The sequence below is a fragment of the Aquarana catesbeiana genome, linkage group LG07 (genome assembly GCF_042186555.1).
Source record: "Aquarana catesbeiana isolate 2022-GZ linkage group LG07, ASM4218655v1, whole genome shotgun sequence".
NCBI classification, from domain to species: Eukaryota; Metazoa; Chordata; class Amphibia; order Anura; family Ranidae; genus Aquarana; species Aquarana catesbeiana.
In genome coordinates this window covers 21,001,117-21,021,695 of record NC_133330.1, presented here as the reverse complement: position 1 = coordinate 21,021,695, position 20,579 = coordinate 21,001,117, and the positions used below count along the sequence as shown (strand labels likewise).

At 44.6% G+C, this 20,579-nt stretch overlaps 1 protein-coding gene across 2 annotated transcripts in view; it reads left to right on the top strand.

Moving 5' to 3' along the window:
- Nucleotides 1–20,579, top strand: part of SRGAP3 (SLIT-ROBO Rho GTPase activating protein 3) — a 161,060-nt gene that overhangs the window by 114,469 nt on the left and 26,012 nt on the right. The window contains exons 7-12 of one of the 2 annotated variants that reach the window (XM_073591736.1): nt 5,232–5,453; nt 6,646–6,747; nt 7,344–7,541; nt 11,186–11,270; nt 17,029–17,056; nt 18,499–18,601. In XM_073591736.1, coding sequence (XP_073447837.1) covers nt 5,232–5,453; nt 6,646–6,747; nt 7,344–7,541; nt 11,186–11,270; nt 17,029–17,056; nt 18,499–18,601 — 738 coding nt within the window. The remainder of the gene's footprint in view (nt 1–5,231; nt 5,454–6,645; nt 6,748–7,343; nt 7,542–11,185; nt 11,271–17,028; nt 17,057–18,498; nt 18,602–20,579) is intronic. The other variant, XM_073591738.1, reaches the window with a different exon arrangement.

Here is a 20,579-nt window from a genome sequence, read left to right as displayed (position 1 = left end):
GATTGGGGACGGTAGAAGAAGGGGAGGATCAGAGAAGACAGGATCAAACAGCCTTTTTACACAATGCAGAGGATTAACCCCTTAGGTCCCACAGTGAGTATAACAAGCATGCTTTACTGCAGGGATATGCAATTAGCGGACCTCCAGCTGTTGCAGAACTACAAGTCCCATGAGGCATAGCAAGACTCTGACAGCCAAAAGCATGACACCCAGAGGCAGAGGAATGATGGGACTTGTAGTTTTGCAATAGCTGGAGGTCTGCTAATTGCATATCCCTGCTTTACTGCATATACGGACTGATTTTATTGCTGTGGGTTTAGTAACACTTTAAGCTCCAAGCAATGACTTTGCCTAGGCTGAGATGATGTAATCAGTCTGCTGCAGGAAGAAAGAGGCATTTCCTCAATCCCCCCCCCCAGTGATCAGACAGCAACATTGTAACTTTGTAGCAATCCACAAGATAAGCGACTTCAGCAGGAGACTGATCTGTGACAGACATTTGTGAACATAGCCAAGTACTCAGACACCAGGACCTGCATTCCTTTTTATAGATGGTTAATGAGAGTCAGGTGTGCGCAGCAAAGCAAAACAGACGCAACAGTATTATTCTTCCTCCAAAAAAAATGATCCACCTTTTATCATAAAAAGTTCTCGATCTTCAGTCCAGTGACTGTACCAAGGCTGAGATGATCTCATCAGTCTGCTGCAGGCAGGAGGAAGCATTGCCTCAGTCTCCCCCCCCTAATGATCAGACTGCAACATTGCAGTTTCTGAGAGGCTGCAGCAGGGGCTGATCTGTTCCAGACGTTTGTGAACACAGCCAAAAACTGCACCAGGATTGAGATGGCCCAGCTGGCATCTCAGTGCAGGAAGTAGATGGCGACCCATCCAGATGCCTGAACAAACATAGCGCCATCCTTCTGGAGAGAAGAGCAGATGAAAGGCATTATCATTGTCAGTCCTGTGATCTCTGTGAGAGGCAATAAATATTGGACGTGTTACACTGACATGTTACTTATATGCTGCACTTGAAGCCGAACTCCGGCTTTGCTATCACTTTAAATAGGTCATCTGGGCCGCCTTGGCCACAGGCAGCAGTGCTCAGTAGCACCCCTTGTGGACAAGGACACTACTAACGTCCCCTACCCGTCCTTCATAGCAGAGTGTTGTCTCCCAGTCTGCTGCGGGTGTCGTTACATCCACGTCATGAATTTAGTTCCTCTTTTGCAGAACCGACAGGCTTAGAATTCTTTTAAATGCCGTCCACACCCAACACAGACTGTTTTTTTTTTTAACTCATTCATTATTTTGCACACATACATTTCCAACCATTTAATCCAACTTAGAAGGACATTCCATAAATCTGACCTCCGGCCTTTCCTTTCAGTCTTGCACAGATGTATTGGCTCCTCCCCTGGCCTGAAAGTACTTATTCTGATTTCACTGCACACTGTGAGCTTCTCACAATGTGCATTAGAAGCTGCAGCAAATCAGAGCCCCCATTTCCTGGCTGGAGGATACGCTACCACGGGTGTTCAACCTGTGGCCCTCCAGCTGTTACAGAACTACAATTCCCATGAGGCATTGCAAGGCTTATGCCCCGTACACACGGTCGGATTTTCCGATGGAAAATGTCCGATCGGAGCGTGTTGTCGGAAATTCCGACCGTGTGTGGGCTCCATCGGACATTTTCCATCGGATTTTCCGACACACAAAGTTGGAGAGCAAGAGATAAAATTTTCCGACAACAAAATCCGTTGTCGGAAATTCCGATCGTGTGTACACAAATCCGACGGACAAAGTGCCACGCATGCTCAGAATAAATAAAGAGATGAAAGCTATTGGCCACTGCCCCGTTTATAGTCCTGACGTACGTGTTTTACGTCACCGCGTTTAGAACGATCAGATTTTCCGACAACTTTGTGTGACCGTGTGTATGCAAGACAAGTTTGAGCCAACATCCGTCGGAAAAAATCCTAGGATTTTGTTGTCGGAATGTCCGAACAAAGTCCGACCGTGTGTACGGGGCATTAGAGTTACAAGCATGACTCCCAGGCAGAGGCATGATGGGACTTGTAGTTCCGCAACAGCTGGAGGTCCACAGGTTGAGCATTCATGATCTAGTGCCATGGGTGTTCAACCTATGGCCCTCCAGCTTGTGGAACTACAAGTCCCATCATGCCTTTGCCATTGTAAATCAGGCTTTATAACTCGTTGCATTTGGGATATCAAAGAACAACATACCTGTAGATAAAACAGAGATAAGGGTAGAAAAAAAGAATGTATTCATATCAGGAAAAGATAAAGAGAACAGAAGGAAAGGAATTCCCATCGGAAGTACGGCTCCTGAAGGTCAGAATGTAAAAGTTGGGAGGAGGGAGGCGTCTCCACCCGGCCAAAGTGAAGGTCACTCCGATGACATTATTGCCACATGGGAAGATGTCCATTTCTGATATGTGTTGGTTCAGCCAAATACTGATCTTTACCTCTACACAACTGCGGGAAAGTCGAATCCTTTGTTATATTTATAGGGACTTCGAGGGTGAGACCTCTCCAACGGCTTCCCAGTTCTGCTGAACTGCTGCTGCTAATATTGATGGACTCTCCATATCATAAAATAACCAAATATTCCTTTACACACACATGAACTTTAATGGCATCCCAGTCTTAGTCCGTAGAGTTCAATATTGAGTTGGCCCACCCTTTGCAGCTATAAAAGCTTCAACTCTTCTGGGAAGGCCGTCCACAAGGTTTAGGAGTGTGTCTATGGGAATGTTTGACCATTCTTCCAGAAGCGCATTTGTGAGGTCAGGCACTGATGTTGGACGAGAAGGTCTCCACTCTAATTCATCCCAAAGGTGTTCTAGGTTGAGGTCAGGACTCTGTGCAGGCCAGTCAAGTTCCTCCACCCCAAACTCGCTCATCCATGTCTTTATGGACCTTGCTTTGTGCACTGGTGCGCAATCATGTTGGAACAGGAAGGGGCCATCCCCAAACTGGTCCCACAAAGTTGGGAGCATGAAATTGTCCAAAATGTCTTGGTATGCTGACGCCTTAAGAGTTCCCTTCACTGGAACTAAGGGGCCAAGCCCAACCCCTTAAAAACAACCCCCACACCATAATCCCCCCCTCCACCAAATGATTTGGACCAGTGCACAAAGCAAGGTCCATAAAGACATGGACCTCAGCTCCTCAATGGTACATACAGGAAGCAATATTCAAAATTACTGAGAAATATTGAAAATAAAGCAATAATGAAAAAGGAAGCATATCTCTTAAATGGGGTCCGAAGCTCCGCCCAGCGTGATGATGTCACCACCTGGCTGCCGCTTTGCGCTTAATCAGCTTTCTCAAAGGAACTTTTGTGAAAGCCGATTGAACACAAACGTCAGTCAGGCGGTGACGTCATCACGCTGGCCGGAGCTTCGTACGCCATATATGAGATATGCTTCCTTTTTCATTAGTGCTTTATTTTCAATATTTCTCAGTAATTTTGAATATTTGATCATTTTTGTGATTTGGAACACTGAGTTAGAATAATAATTTTGAGGAGGACAGGGGGGTTTTTACACATTTTTCAGAGACACAAACTATTGCAGGAAAGCTCATCATTGTGGAAGGGGCAGAGATACAAACTACTGCGGGAAATCTTATCATTGTGGGAGGGGCAGAGACACAAACTACTGCGGGAAATCTTATCATTGTGGGAGGGGCAGAGACACAAACTACTGCGGGAAATCTTATCATTGTGGGAGGGGCAGAGACACAAACTACTGCGGGAAATCTTATCATTGTGGGAGGGGCAGAGACACAAACTACTGCAGGAAATCTTATCATTGTGGGAGGGGCAGAGACACAAACTACTGCGGGAAATCTTATCATTGTGGGAGGGGCAGAGACACAAACTACTGCAGAGAAATCTCACCATTGTGGGAGGGGCAGAGGCACAAACTACTGCAGGAAATCTTATCATTGTGGGAGGGGCAGAGACACAAACTACTGCGGGAAATCTTATCATTGTGGGAGGGGCAGAGATACAAACTACTGCGGGAAATCTTATCATTGTGGGAGGGGCAGAGACACAAACTACTGCGGGAAATCTTATCATTGTGGGAGGGGCAGAGATACAAACTACTGCGGGAAATCTTATCATTGTGGGAGGGGCAGAGACACAAACTACTGCGGGAAATCTTATCATTATGGGAGGGGCAGAGATACAAACTACTGCGGGAAATCTTATCATTGTGGGAGGGGCAGAGACACAAACTACTGCGGGAAATCTTATCATTGTGGGAGGGGCAGAGACACAAACTACTGCGGGAAATCTTATCATTGTGGGAGGGGCAGAGACACAAACTACTGCGGGAAATCTTATCATTGTGGGAGGGGCAGAGACACAAACTACTGCAGGAAATCTTATCATTGTGGGAGGGGCAGAGACACAAACTACTGCGGGAAATCTTATCATTGTGGGAGGGGCAGAGACACAAACTACTGCAGAGAAATCTCACCATTGTGGGAGGGGCAGAGGCACAAACTACTGCAGGAAATCTTATCATTGTGGGAGGGGCAGAGACACAAACTACTGCGGGAAATCTTATCATTGTGGGAGGGGCAGAGACACAAACTACTGGGGGAAATCTTACCATTGTGGGAGGGGCAGAGACACAAACTACTGCAGAGAAATCTCACCATTGTGGGAGGGGCAGAGACACAAACTACTGCAGGAAATCTCACCATTGTGGGAGGGGCAAATACATAAACTACTGGGGAAAAATCTCACCATTTTGGGAGGGGCAGAGACACAATCTACTGCAGGACATATAACCATTGTGGGAGGGACAGAGACACAAACTACTGCAGGAAATCTCCCCATTGTGGGAGGGGCAGAGACACAAACTACTGCAGGAAATCTCACTATTGTGGGAGGGGCAGAGACACAAACTACTGCAGGAAATATCACCATTGTGGGAGGGGCAGAGACACAAACTATTGCAGGTAATCTCCCCATTGTGGGAGGGACAGAGACACAAACTACTGCAGGAAATATCACCATTGTGGGAGGGGCAGAGACACAAATGACTGCAGGAAATATCACCATTGTGGGAGGAACAGGGACACAATCTACTGCCTAGTACTATAAACCATGAGTTGCCCTTTGCCTGTGTATTGTATGTGGCAAGATGTATTTACAGGCACTCCTGTCTCACTGATTTCTCTGGTTTTCGCAGTGCTGTGACCTGGGATTCCATTCCAGTCTTGCCCGCACCTTCCGCACATACCTCTCAGCCGAGTATACCCTGGAGACTTCCCGGCATGAAGGCCTTGACATCATCGAGAATGCTGTGGACAATCTGGATGCTCGAAGTGACAAGCACAAAATCATGGACCTCTATAACCAGGTCTTCTGCCCGCCACTTAAGTTTGACTTCCAGCCTCACATGGGTGACGAGGTGCGTCCTGTGTATGTGTCCTCCAGCAGTGCAGAGTATTTCAGGAGAGGAGAGTTAGAGGAAGGAGCAGAGTCACCGAGCAGTGCAGAGTTTTTTAGGAGAGAAGAGTTAGTAGAGAAAGGACCAGAGTCCTCCAGCAGTGTAGAGTATTTCAGGAGAGGAGAGTTAGATAGAGGAAGGAGCAGAGTATTTCAGGAGAGGAGCATTGGATAGAGGAAGGAGCAGAGTCACCCAGCAGTGTAGAGTATTTCAGGAGAGGAGAGTTAGATAGAGGAAGGAGCAGAGTATTTCAGGAGAGGAGTGTTGGATAGAGGAAGGGGCAGAGTCACCCAGCAGTGCAGAGTATTTCAGGAGAGGAGAGTTATAGAGGAAGGAGCAGAGTCCCCCAGCAGTGCAGAGTATTTCAGGAGAGGAGAGTTGGATAGAGGAAGGAGCAGAGTCTTCCAGCAGTGCAGAGTATTTCAGGAGAGAAGAGTTAGTAGAGAAAGGACCAGAGTCCTCCAGCAGTGTAGAGTATTTCAGGAGAGGAGAGTTAGATAGAGGAAGGAGCAGAGTATTTCAGGAGAGGAGCATTGGATAGAGGAAGGAGCAGAGTCACCCAGCAGTGTAGAGTATTTCAGGAGAGGAGAGTTAGATAGAGGAAGGAGCAGAGTATTTCAGGAGAGGAGTGTTGGATAGAGGAAGGGGCAGAGTCACCCAGCAGTGCAGAGTATTTCAGGAGAGGAGAGTTATAGAGGAAGGAGCAGAGTCCCCCAGCAGTGCAGAGTATTTCAGGAGAGGAGAGTTGGATAGAGGAAGGAGCAGAGTATTTCAGGAGAGGAGTGTTGGATAGAGGAAGGGGCATAGTCACCCAGCAGTGCAGAGTATTTCAGGAGAGGAGAGTTATAGAGGAAGGAGCAGAGTCCCCCAGCAGTGCAGAGTATTTCAGGAGAGGAGAGTTGGATAGAGGAAGGAGCAGAGTCTTCCAGCAGTGCAGAGTATTTCAGGAGAGAAGAGTTAGTAGAGGAAGGAGCAGAGTCCTCCAGCAGTGCAGAGTATTGGAAAAGATGAACATTGGTTAGAGGATGGAGTCTTGATGTAGCATACTGGCACAATGATGTTCTTGTTGAATAGAATACATCCAGTTTCCATTATTCTGCGTCTTTTACATTCATGCTTCATATGTCTTTGTAACTTTTCTGCCATTTCTCAGGTGTGTCAGGTCAGCGCTCAGCAGCCGGTACAGATGGAACTCCTCGTGCGATATCACCAGCTGCAATCACGTCTCACCACGCTGAAGATCGAAAATGAGGAGGTGATTTCCTGTCTATGTGTTTGACTACTTGTGTTATAGTACAGTTCTTTCCTCGGCAGCTCTTTTTACACTTCTTAGATAAGGTAGACCTGCAAATACCCAAAAGCCCTTGCAACAAATTTTAAGGGTATGCTCCATTCCGACATGAAAATTCTGCTCATACACCTCCACACAGTTCTGTCCTGACCTGTCGGCTGTATCCTTACACTGTCCATGTCCTCCTCAGCCAGTGTGTTCCCTAGTTCCATCCTCTCCCTGATTCTTCATTGCAGACTCGCCTTGGAGCAGGAGATTGTGGTTGACCATATGCTTGTGTTTGGCCTGGAACCCTGTGAAAAGCCTTCTGAATATGGCTGCATAGGGTCTCCTAAAACTCTAGGAGTGTTTCCTTCAAGGTCCACCAATGGAACCTTACTTGCTGTTTAGAGTTGTTCTATAATTGGAGGCGTCATCCAGAGCAACCAATAAAATGATAGCTGCCATCTTTCTTTTGGAGGCTACAATGTTCTACACTCGGCACCTTGTAACTATTGCAGTCTGCAGGCTTTCCATACAAATGTTACCGTATGTGATCCATGCTCTGTGTGTTGGCACAGGTGAAGAAGACCTTAGACGCCACCATGCAGACCCTGCAAGACATGCTGACTGTCGAGGACTTTGACGTCTCTGACGCCTTCCAGCACAGCCGCTCCACCGAGTCCATCAAGCTGGCCGCCTCGGAGACCTACATGAGCAAACTCAACATCTCCAAACGCAGAGCCAACCAGCAAGAGACGGAGAGCTTCTACTTCACGGTAGGTGATGAGGTGTCTCTCTACTCGTAGGAAAGTCCTATGACCCCTCGAAATGCCCCAACCAGAGCCGCCAATAAAAAAGATGTATGAGGGCCTTTGGACTCTTTCACTTAGGTGTTGAATTTTAACTTTAACATGCATTAACAAACCTATAGCATTAATGAGCATTTTGGACGTGTTGCACAAGTATTCAACTCACATCAGGTGATGCTCCTCAAACACCCTGTGAGGTTTTTTTTTTTTTTTTCTTCATTTCTTTGAAATTACTTGTTTATGATCACCTTTGACGCTTTGCATCTGTGCCCTAAACGTGTAGTAAACACATAGGTGGGTTTACGGTCGTGCTTGTGGCACGTTTCAATAGAAGTGAATGGAGGTGGTTGCAAAGCCGCTGGGTAGAGAGAATGAGCCCTAACGCTTCCTGCAGAATTTGATTTGGCAGGTGTTGAAGCTTTGAAACTGCCACCATTCGTTTCTAATAAAATGCGCCACGCGCGCGCCGCAAATGCACTGTAAATGGGCCTATGGCATTTCAAGCGCGGTTGGCGAAGTATCAAAAGTGATCATTGGCCATTTTAGCCTTGTAAAAAATTAAAGAAACATCTCCCAGGGTGTTTGAGGAGCATTGCCTGATGCGGCCTGTGCATCCGTGGACTCTATAACTTTCCTACAGACTAAATAATAAACACTGATTTGGGTTATTTTACCAAAGAAATGTAGCAGAATACATTTATGGCTAAATTTTATGAAGAAAGATCATTTATTTGCAAAATGTTATAAGAGAAACAAAGAAAAACGTGTGTTTTTTTTTTCAACGTTTTCTGTAGTTTTTTTGTTTATTTAGCTAAAAATAAAAAAAGACAGTGGTTATTAAATATCACAAAAAGAAAGCTGTATTGTGGAAAAAAAAAACAAAACCGCTGAGTACAGTGTTACATGACCGCGCAATTGTCATTCAAAGTGCGACAGCGCTGAATGCTAAAAATTGGCCTGGGCAGGAAGGGAGTGAAAGTGCTTTTCTACATAATGGAAAGCTAATAAGATCTTAGGATAGTAAAATGATAGAGATGAAGTGGTTAACCCCAAAGGATCGTGGCTTCCCAGGTATTAAAGTTTTTCAACAACCAATCATGGGGAGTAAATAAAATCATAGAACAGCAATCAGGCCATAAAATAGATGCTGCTGGAGTGAATTATTAATTAGTCACGTGACCCCAACGTAAGCCGAGACAGTCTGATCACATGTGTTTGCAATGTCTATCTGGCCTCAAAGGTATATATATATAAAAAAAAAAAAGTAAAAGTATAAAGGTGTAAGAATAAATCAATCTGTACTTTGTATGCCGGCAATGATCATACCGGAGGGGTAATTAAAGGAAATGAAGCTTCTAGTGGAAGTAAATGATTAATGTGATGAGAATAAAGTATAATGCTGCCAGCTGCAGAGAGGGCTCCTTACAGGAAGGGCGATAGGTGATTCCCGGAGAGCGTGCATTATATAAATCAGGGGTAGGCAACCCCCCCCCCCCCGGCACTGGTGCAGCAAGCGGCACGCAAAGCCTCTTTTGCCGGGACCCGACTCCCCCCCCCATCAGCAGAGCAGCGCAGGGAAGTATCAGTGAGACCCTAATGTATTCCAATCCCACAATTCCCCACAACGCACCTGCACTGAGGGGGAGAGGCACTGCGCCCCCCACACATTGTAAACAAGGGGAAACATTGATTGGTTCTCTAACTTTGCCGTAACTGCGATTGTCAGCTCTTCTGATGGGGAAGAGATTGGGTGCGGGTCTGCTAGGGGGGCGGTCCCTGTTTTTAGAAGGAGGGGGACTGTGATTGGCTACTGCCAAAGCCAATCACAGTACTGCTAGCCCCGCCCACCATCTGGAGGAAGATGACTCGCTTGGTTGCCACTACCAATCTCAGAAAGAAGGGATTTCACTGTGATTGAGAAAACCCCAATCAGGTGACAGTTTATGGAATTACTGTTGAGCTTCTGGGAACTTTGTTGGAATTTTTTTTTTTTATATATGTGTTTGTGTCACTTACTACTGACCCCTTAGCTTTGCATCATCTACTACTACCAACCCCTAAACTTTGCATTACTTACTACTGAACCCCGGCACTCTGTGTCCCTTTAAGCCACAGCCAGGATTCAACGCAATAAAAATCACACTCAATTTTGCTGCGGCGCTCAGCACCGCACCGCTGTGGGGAGCTCGATCTTGCACACAGGCCCACTGACCTAAGCTCATCATTGCGCATCCATTCCAGATGCTTGTATGTGACATCCCATACATCCCAGACATCCCATACATCACATACATCCCATACATCACATACATCACATACATCCCATACATCCCATACATCCTATACATCACATACATCCCATACATCCCATACATCCCATACATCACATACATCCCATACATCACATACATCCCATACATCCCATACATCCCATACATCCCATACATCTCATACATCCCATACATCACATACATCACATACATCCCATGCATCCCACACATCACATACATCCCATACATCACATCCATCCCATACATCCAATACATCACATACAAGCATGTGGGCTGGATGCAAAAGGTGGATCAGATGGAGATGTGTCTCATCTCTGCTTACTTGCATCACTCTGCATATCACGCATATCATAGATGAGAAGAGGATACAGCGGTAAGGCAGACGAGCAGGCGGGGTTTAGCGGTGGGACAGAAAAGCAGGAGGGTACGATGGTGGGGCAGAAGTGCAGGGGGTACAGCATTGTGCTGGATGAGTAGGGGGTTACAGTGGTAGGACAGAGGAGTGGGGGGGGGGGGGGTGTTCAGTGATGGGCCAGATGAGAAGCAGGTTATAGTTGTGGTACAGATGAGCAGGGGGTTACACTGGCAGCGGGGCAGAAGAGCAGGGGGTACAGAGGTGGGGCAGAGGAGAAAGGAGGTACTTTGGTAGGGCAGAGGAGCAGGGGGGTACAGAAGTGAGACAGATGTGCAGGAGGTACAGTGGTGGGAGAGATGAGAAGGGGATTCAGCGGTAAGACAGAAGAGCACAGTACAGTACAGTGATAGGGCAGATGAGCAGTGGGGGGGGGGGGAGTTCAGTGTTGTGACAGATGATAAGGGGGTTACAGTGGTGGAAAAGATAAGCAGGGGGGTGCATTAGTCGGACAAATGAGCAGGGGGTTACAGAAGTGGGGCAGCAGAGCAGGTGGGTACAGAGGTGGGGCAGATGTGCAATGGGGTACAGTGGCGGGGAAGAGGAGAAAGGAGGTACATTGGTGGGACAAATGAGCAGGGTAGTACAGTGGGGGGACAGATTTGCAGGGGGTACAGTGATGAGGTGTGAAGGTGCAGGAATTGGATCTAAGGCATGAGAGTGCAGGATGCGAATTAGTCACTATTACTCAAGTAGTTTACACTAGCATTTACTGTATAAAAAATCCTTTTCGTGATTGAGATTGTGAAGTTTACATTTTTTTGTTATAAGATCGGCACGCTCAATTTCTTTGAAAACGTTTTTCGGCACATTGTGCTCAAAAGGTTGCCTACCCCTGATATAAGTCGTATATAAATTGTTTCTTGATTGTAAAGATCTCACGTTCCTCTTGTTCCTCTCTGTTCCAGAAATTCAAAGAATATCTGAATGGTAGTAATCTGATCACCAAGCTGCAGGCCAAGCACGACCTCCTGAAGCAGGCGCTGGGAGAAGGTGAGAGCCCAGGATCCCCTTCTGTCATTACATTATCCTCTCTGTGCATTTACATGAGTGGCCAGGAAGGAGTTTACTGATCAATACACATTATGTCATATTTGGAACTAATTTCCGTCCAACTTGCAGCCTTACAATTCCGGGAGTTATAGAAATTAATTTATGCTGTACGTAGAAGGGCTCCCCCTGCCTGCAGAACCTTGGCTTGCAGCGCTGCATTCACAGTGTCACACACAGCGCCACCTAATGGTAAAATCTGTGATGGTGAACCTTGGCACCCCAGATGTTTTGGACCTACATTTCCCATGATGCTCACCTACACTGCAGAGTGCATGAGCATCATGGGAAATGTAGTTCCAAAACATCTGGGGTGCCAAGGTTCGCCATCACTGTTACAAAGTATCTCGAGCCAACACTTTGGGTTCATTTAGTGCCTGTTCCACATGGGCTTCAGCTTGTAGAAGAGCAGTGTGAATGGCAAGCTTTGGCAAAGCATTTGCAGAGCTTTCAGAAAGCTTGTAAATGTTGAACACAGATCCTTTTGGGAGTGTTGATTGCCACTGTAAGCAAGCTGCTAGCAGGCTTCAGCAGGCTTTCAACAAGCTTCAAGAACTTGTTTAAAGTGGCAATCAGCACCCCCATTGGGATCTGTGTTTAACATTTACAAACTGGAGCTGAAGGGTACTTAAGGCCTGGTTCACACCTATGCATTTTTTTAGTGTGTTTTCAGTTTTGCAGAAATACCCTAAAGTCCATTTAACATGGTTTCCTATGGATGTAGTTCACATCTGTGCATTTTATAGAAAGGGCCAGGGGTTTTTCTTTTTTCTAGTTTTTAGTTCCATAGACTTCAATGGTTTAAAGATGTGTATTGAAAAACACAAAATGCACCTGCAATATGCAAAATGCAACCTGCACAAGTGTGAATCAGACCTTATGGCCCGTTTCACACGGGCATCAGCTTATATAAGAACGTGATTTCTTTTCAGGGGCTTTGGGGCGCGTGCTGCCGGAGCCCCGCTCCCGCCATGATTGGACACAGTGGGAGCCAATCTGCAGATTCAGACGGACCCGATGTCCACCGGAAACCCGGCAATCGTTCGGAGAGAGGCAGAATGGCAGTCTGTCTATGTAAACAAGGCAGATCACTGTTCTGCCAGTAAGGAAGATGGAGATCTTGTGTTCCTGCTAAGCAGGAACACGGGTCCCTGTCTTCCTACAGTGCAACCATCCCCCACACAATTAGCAAGCACTTTCAGGGAACACATTTAACCCTTTCATCGCCCCGATGTTAACCCCTTCCCTGCCAGTGTTATTAGTGCATTTTATTTTAGCACTGATCACTGTATTGGTGTCACTGGTCCCCAAAAAGTGTCACTTAGTGTCAGATTTGTCTGCCACAATGTCACAGTCCCGCTAAAAATCAGTGATCGTCACCATTACTAGTAAAAACAAATAACATAAATAAAAGTCCATAAATCTATCCCATAGTTTGTGGACGCTATAACTTTTGCACAAACCAATCAGTATACGCTTATTGGTTTTTTTTTTTACCAACAATATGTAGCAGAATATTTATTGGCCTAAATTGATGAAGAAATTCGATTTTTGACATTTTTTTTATTGGATGTGTTTTATAGCAGAAAGTAAAAAATATATATATATTTTTTTTAAATTTACGCTCTTTTTTTGTTTATAGCGCAAAAAATAAAAACCGCAGAGGTGATCAAATACCACCAAAAGAAAGCTCTATTTGTGCGAAAAATCTGTTTTATTTGTGTACAGTGTCACACGACCGCGTGATTGTCAGTTAAAGTAACACAGTGCAGTATCGCAAAAAAATGGCCTGGTCATGAAGTGGGTAAAACCTCCCGGAGCTGAAGTGGTTAAAGTACCATTCATCTCCAGTTTGTAAATACTGAACTCCGAACCTAATGGGAGTGCTGATTGCCACTTTAAGCAAGCTGCTAGCAGGCTTCAGCACTCCTTGAAGTTTGTTAAATTCCCTGCTGAAGCCTGCTAACAGCTTGTTTAAAGTGGCAATCAGCACTCCCATCAGGATCTGTGTTCGACATTTACAAACTGGAGCTAAATGGTACTCATAAAAAGCCTGAACAGAGCTTGCGAATAGCTCTGCAAACTTTGTCAAAGCTCGCTGTTTACACCGCTCTTATACAAACTGAAGCCCGTGTGAAAGAGGCCTCAAGGCACCAAAACATGTTGAAGCAAAAATAGTATAAAACCTCAATGTTCATTACAGCGTTTAAAGTGTTACTAAACCCACAACAGTAAAATCAGTCTGTATATGCAGTAAAGCAGGGATTTGCAATTAGCGGACCTCCAGCTGTTGCAGAACTACAAATCCCATGAGGCATAGCAAGCATGACACCCAGAGGCAGAGGCATGATGGGACTTGTAGTTTTGCAACAGCTGGAGGTCCGCTAATTGCAGATGCAGTAAAGCACGCTTGTTATACTCAATGTGGAACCTCCGCATTGTATAAAAGGCTGTTTGATCCTGGCTTCTCTGATACTCCCCTTCTTCCACTGTCCCCTCATAATTTCCAGATAACACAAAGTCTATGGAGTCACTCTGCACACGCTCAGTTTGGTGTGTATTGCTAGATAGTTTGTTTTTTTTTTCTTGGGAGGGTGCATGTGATCAGCACAGGGCCAATCAGCACTGTCCAGACAGAGGGTCAGGGGTCCTGCAGCATCATAGGACAGTCAGAAAACTCCTCCTACAAGCTTTAACCAGACACTGATAGAAGTCACAAGACTGCTATATACTGCTGATGAGAAAAGGTATTTAGCAGTTTATGTTTACTAAAACTATTGCATTTCCAGTTCTGTGTACTGTGGGAGACTAGATATAGTGAATGCAGGCACTTGGGTTTAGTAACACTTTAAAAACACCATGCATGGTGGTTAATCTCCAATTTGCCTGAGTAGCCAGCTGAGTATATTAATGATAATATGGAAAGTTAATAATGAGATAGAATCTTGGAGGGAAATAACTAGACATGAATATATGCACTATCCAGGTGTAATAATGAGGGTTATTTACTAAGGGCAAATCCACTTTGCACTACAAGTGCAAACTACAAGTGCAAAGTGCACTTGAAATTGCACTGAAAGTGCAGTCGCTGTAGATCTGAGGGGGACATGCAAGGAAAATAAAAAACAGAATTTTAGCTTGCACATGATTGGATGATAAAATCAGCAGAGCTTCCCCTCATTTCGGATCTACCCCTCAGATTTACAGCGACTGCACTTCCCAAGTGCACTTTCAGTGCAATTTCAAGTGCACTTTGCACTTGTAGTTTGCACTTGTAGCGCAAAGTGGATTTGTCTTTTGTAAATAACCCCCAATGTGTTGCAGGGGTCTGAGTAACGATTGAAATATAGTTTGGTGAGAGCAAATACGGAATTTTTTTTTTTCTTTTTGTTGTATTGATGTTAAGGGGATATGGGATGGAAATTTATGTGTTTTTTGTTGTATAATGGAAACAATTCAATACAAATGATTTGATTAAAAACAAAAAAAAACACCATGCATATAATCAGAAAAACCATTGTGTCAATAGGTCCATAGTCATACAGTATATAAATCAGCATGAAACACATATACAGGTGCATCTAAAAACATTAGAATAATCAAAAAAGGTAATTAATTTCAGTAATGCAATTCAAAAAGTGAAACTCATATATTTTATATAGACTCATTACACACAGAGTGATATATTTCAAGCATTTCTTCCTTTTAATTTCGATAATTATGGCTTACAGCTAGTGAAACCCCAAAATTTCAGTATCTCAGAAAATTAGAATATTACATAAGACCAATAAAAAAAAAGATTTTTAATACAGAAATGTTGGCTTACTGAAAAGTCTGTCCATGTACAGTATAATATGCACTCAATACTTGGTTGGGGCTCCTTTTTGCATGAATTACTGCATCAATGCGGCGTGGCATGGAGGCACTGCTGAGATGTTATGGAAGCCCAGTTTGCTTTGATAGCGGCCTTCAGCTCGTCTGCATTGTTGGGTCTGGTGTCTCTCATCTTCCTCTTGAAAATACCCCAAAGATTCACTATGGGGTTTAGGTCAGGCAAGTTTGCTGGCCAATCAAGCACAGGGATACCACAATCATTAAACCAGGTATTGGTACTTTTGGCAGTGTCTGAGGTGCCAAGTCCTGCTGGAAAATGAAATCAGCATCTCCATAAAGCTGGTCAGCAGAGGGAAGCATAAAGTGCTCTAGAACTTCCTGGTAGAGGGACACGCTGACTTTGGACTTGATAAAACACAGTGGACCAACACCAGCAGGTGACATGGCTTCTCAAATCATCACAGACTGTGGGAACTTCACACTGGACCTCATGCAACTTGGATTCCGTGCCTCTCCACTCTTCCTCCAGACTTTGGGACCTTGATTTCCAAATAAAGTGCTAAATTTTCTTTCATTCCGAAAAGAGAACTTTAGACCACTGAGCAATGATCTAATCCAGTGAGAAGCATCTTACCTGGGCTAAGGAGAAAAAGGACTAGACCAGTGATGGCGAACCTTGGCACCCCCAGATGTTTTGGACCTACATTTCCCATGATGCTCAACTACACTGCAGAGTGTATGAGCATCATGGGAAATGTAGTTCCAAAACATCTGGGGTGCCAAGGTACGCCATCACTGGTCTAGGCCTTTTTCTCCTTAGCCCAGGTAAGATGCTTCTGAGATTGTCTCTGGTTCAGGAGTGGCTTGGCACAAGGAATGTGACATTTGTAGCCCATGTCCTGGATACGTCTGTGTGGGGTGGCTTTTGAAGCACTGACACCAGCCGTAGTCCACTCCTTGTGAATCTCCCCCAAATTCTTGAATGGCCTTTGCGTCACAATCCTCTCAAAGCTGCGGTTATTCCTGTTACTTGTGCACCTTTTTCTACCAAACTTTCCATTAATATGCTTGGATACAGCACTCTGTGAACAGCCAGCTTCTTCGGCAATGGCCTTTTGTGACTTACCCTCCTTTGTGGAGGGTGTCAATGACTGTCTTTTGGACAACTGTCAAGTCAGCAGTCTTCCCCATGATTGTGTTAACCTACTGAACCAGACTGAGAGACCATTTAAAGCAGGAGTCTCAAACTGGTGGCCCTCCAGCTGCATGCCTTTGCCTGAAGAAGTCATGCTTGTAACTGTTAGCTTTGCAAGGCCCCATGGGCCTTGTAGTTTCGCAACAGCTGAAGGGGCGCCAGTTTGAGACCCCTGATTTAAAAGCTCAGGAAACCTTTACAGGTGTTTTGAGTTAATTAGTCTGATTAGAGTGTGACACCATGAGTCTACAATATTCAACTTTTTCACAATATTCAAATTTTCTGAGATACTGAATTTTGGGTTTTCACTAGCATTAAGCCATAATCATCAAAAAAAAAAAAGGCTTTAAATATAACACACTGGTTTAATGAATCTATATAATATATGAGTTTCACTTTATGAATTGAATTACTGAAATAAATTAACTTTTTGATGATATTCTAATTTTTTGAGATGCACTTGTACATAGACAATGTATGTGAATATCCCTACGCGTTTCAACTCTTGACACAAATCTTCCTCAGGGGGATATACCACACATCTATAGTCTATCGACCATAGATCGCCGAGGTCATCGCATATTCTCAAATCTCCTTTGAGCTCAGACGAAAAATATTTTTATGAATAGAAAGATCCTTATGTGTCACTTTTCTCATTGTCTTTGCTTACAGGTGAGAGAGCAGACTACGGCACCACGAGGTGAGTGGTCTAAAAAAAAGACGACTGTGCTGATTGGTTGGGTATTGCTGTGTTCATAATTACTATGATTGATAAAATCTGGAGTGATGGGAATAAAAAATGACACTGTTGCCTATAGCAAGCGATAAAGTCTTTGGGGATCGGGAGCCCGGTCTGATGTGCTGTCACTTTGCTTATTTCATCATTAAACCCAATGTATTTGTGATTGGACAGGGAGAAGATTTGCTGTACCCCTTAGAAACAAATTTATTGTCAATATGCGGCTTTATTTGCTAGGGCTTTTCCTAATATTTGCATGTATCTATGAGATCTGTGAAGGATCTGCATGTATTACATACAAGAATAAATCAAATTATAATATAATAGAAACATGAAAGGGAGACTGATGGGGAGCACAGACAGTTTTTACTTCAGACACCTTTTTTAAGTGTTCCCTATTAGAAATGTGGGTTTTAAGGGGGCTGTTGGCATGCCGTTTCCTATTGCAACACATTGGACCGTCTTTCCATTAAGATCACGCAGAGGAATGGAAACCGAATATTTATTGTTTTATTTCATTAAAGTGGTTGTAAACGTCTGAAATTAAAAATGAACAAAGCACATCCCTCTACAGCATGTACTTGCCCCAATCCAAAGCACTGAGTGTGATTTCTGCCTTCTCTCTCATTCCTCTGCTATCTGCATGGGTCACCTCTGACAGTCTATGGCATGGGTGCTCAACCTGTGGCCCTGCAGCTGTTTTGCGAAACTGCAAGTCTCAGGAGGCATTGCAAGGCTGTCAGTTACCAGCATGACCTCCAAAGTCAAGGGCATGATGGGACTTGTAGTTCTACAACAGCTGGAGGGCCACAGGTTGACCTCCCATGATCTATCCTGACTCCAGACAATCCCCCAACTCTAGCACACAGCAGGTGATTGATAGCCTCAGCTGTGCATGTTTCCCTATGAGACTGTATGGGGGGGGTGTCCTCTCCCTCCACTCAGGTCTCAGATTACACTCAGTTTCCTGCATTTTGCTGTGCGGTATGTGAAATCAGATCCCCGACTCCTGCCTTCTGGAGTTTAGAAAAAGTGTAAATTCTGAAAGGCTGTTGAGGAGAGTGGGCTGCAGACAAACAGGTACAACTTATGTAGGAGGATTTGTTTAGTCTGTGTATCACCTGAGGCCGGTCACTTCACTGGGTATTTGAAGGGGTTTACAACCACTTTAAGTGTTCCTTATTAGAAATGTAGGTTTTCGGGGACTGTTGGCACACAGTACTCTATAGAAACTAATCAGATTGGAACTTCCTTCCATTAAGATCATACAGAGGAATCAAAACGGAATATTTATTGTTTTATTTCATGAAACCCATAGCATTGTTTGACCGATTCAGTATTCCGCCATTTTGTTGAAGCCTTGTCTCTGCAGATGTATTTGACGGCATGTTCCATTTCCTCAGGCCCCCGTCTCTGCCCCCTAAGCCCCAGAAAATGAGGAAGCCCCGGCCTCGCTCCCTTTATAGCCATATGCTCTTTAATGGGAATATGGAGCTCTTTATCAAGGTACTGGCGGCCGCTGCGTGGCGGACTGAGCACCTCTTTGGCTTTCTCTGCACGGCCTCCCTGCTCAATTGCTGCTCTGTCCGCACAGACTCTGCTTCTCCTCTACACCCTCCGATCTCACTCCGCTTCTCATTTTCTGGGGGATTAAATAGGCAGCCATGCTCTAAAGAACAAGCGGGCTTATCTGTGATACTTGGTGGAGGGTGCCATTTCACATACTAAGGATCTGGTTACAGTGCCTTGAAAAAGTATTCATACCCCTTGAAATTTTCCACATTTTGTCATGTTACAACCAAAAAACCTAAATGGATTTTATTGGGATTTTATGTGATAGACCAGTGATGGTGAACCTTGGCACCCCAGATGTTTTGGAACTACATTTCCCATGATGCTCATGCACTCTGCAGTGTAGTTGAGCATCATTGGAAATGTAGTTCCAAAACATCTGGGGTGCCAAGATTCGCCATCACCGTTATAGACCAACACAAAGTGGCACATAATTGTGAAGTGGAAGGAAAATGATAAATGGTTTTCAACATTTTTTACAAATAAATATGTGAAAAGTGTGGGGGGGACATTTGTATTCAGCCCTCTTTACTCTGATACCCCTAACTAAAATCTAGTGGAACCAATTGTCTTCAGAAGTCACCTAATTAGTAAATAGAGTCCACCTGTGTGTAAATTAATCTCAGTACAAATACAGCTGTTCTGTGAAGCCCTCAGAGGTTTGTTAGAGAACCTTAGCGGACAAGGTTAGGTTATAAAAAAATATCCCAAGCTTTGAACATCTCACAGAGCTCTGTTCAATCCATCATCCGAAAATGGAAAGAGTATGGCGCAACTGCAAACCTACCAAGACATGGCCGTCCACCTAAACTGACCGGCCGGGCAAGGAGAGCATTCATCAGAGAAGAGCCAAGAGGTCCATGGTAACTCTGGAGGAGCTGCAGAGATCCACAGCTCAGGTGGGAGAATCTGTCCACAGGACAACTATTAGTCGTGTTCTCCACAGATCTGCCCTTTATGGAAGAGTGACAAGAAGAAAGACATTGTTGAAAGAAAACCATAAGAAGTCCTGTCTGCAGTTTGTGCGAAGCCATGTGGGGGACACAGCAAACATGGGGAAGAAGGTGCTCTGGTCAGATGAGGCCAAAATTGAACTTGTTGGCCTAAAAGAAAAATGCTATGTGTGGCGGAAAACTAACACCGCACATCACCCTAAAGACACCATCACCACTGTGAAACCTGGTGGTGGCAGCATCATGTTGTGGGGATGCTTTTCTTCAGCAGGGACAGGGAAGCTGGTCAGAGTTGATGGGAAGATGGATGGAGCCAAATACAGGGAAATCTTAGAAGAAAACCTGTTAGAGTGCAAAAGACTTGAGACTGGGGCGGAAGTTCACCTTCCAGCAAGACAACGACCCGAAACATACAGCCAGAGCTACAATGGGATGGTTTAGATCAAAGCATAGTCATTTGTTAGAATGGCCCAGTCACAGTCCAGACCTAAATCACATTGAGAATCTGTGGCAAGACTTGAAAATTGCTGGTCACAGACGCTCTCCATCCAATCTGACAGAGCTTGAGATATTTTACAAAGAAGAATGGGCAAAAATGTCTCTCTCTAGATGTGCAAAGCTGGTAGAGACAACCCCAAAAAGACTTGCAGATGTAATTGCAGTGAAAGGCGGTTCTACAAAGTATTGACTCCGGGAGGCGCCATACAAATGCCCCCCCCCCCCCCACACTTTTCACATATTTATTTGTAAAAATTGTATAATTTTCCTTCCACTTCACAATTATGAGCCACTTTGTGTTGATCTATCACAATAAAATACATTTACGTTTTTGGTTGTAACTTGACAAATTTCAAGGGGTGTGAATACTTTTTCAAGGCACTGTATAGGCGATATGGGTTATATTCAAAAAAATGTGTTGTAGGGTTGCTGTGCAGGAACTCAAGTTTGGATTTGAGCAT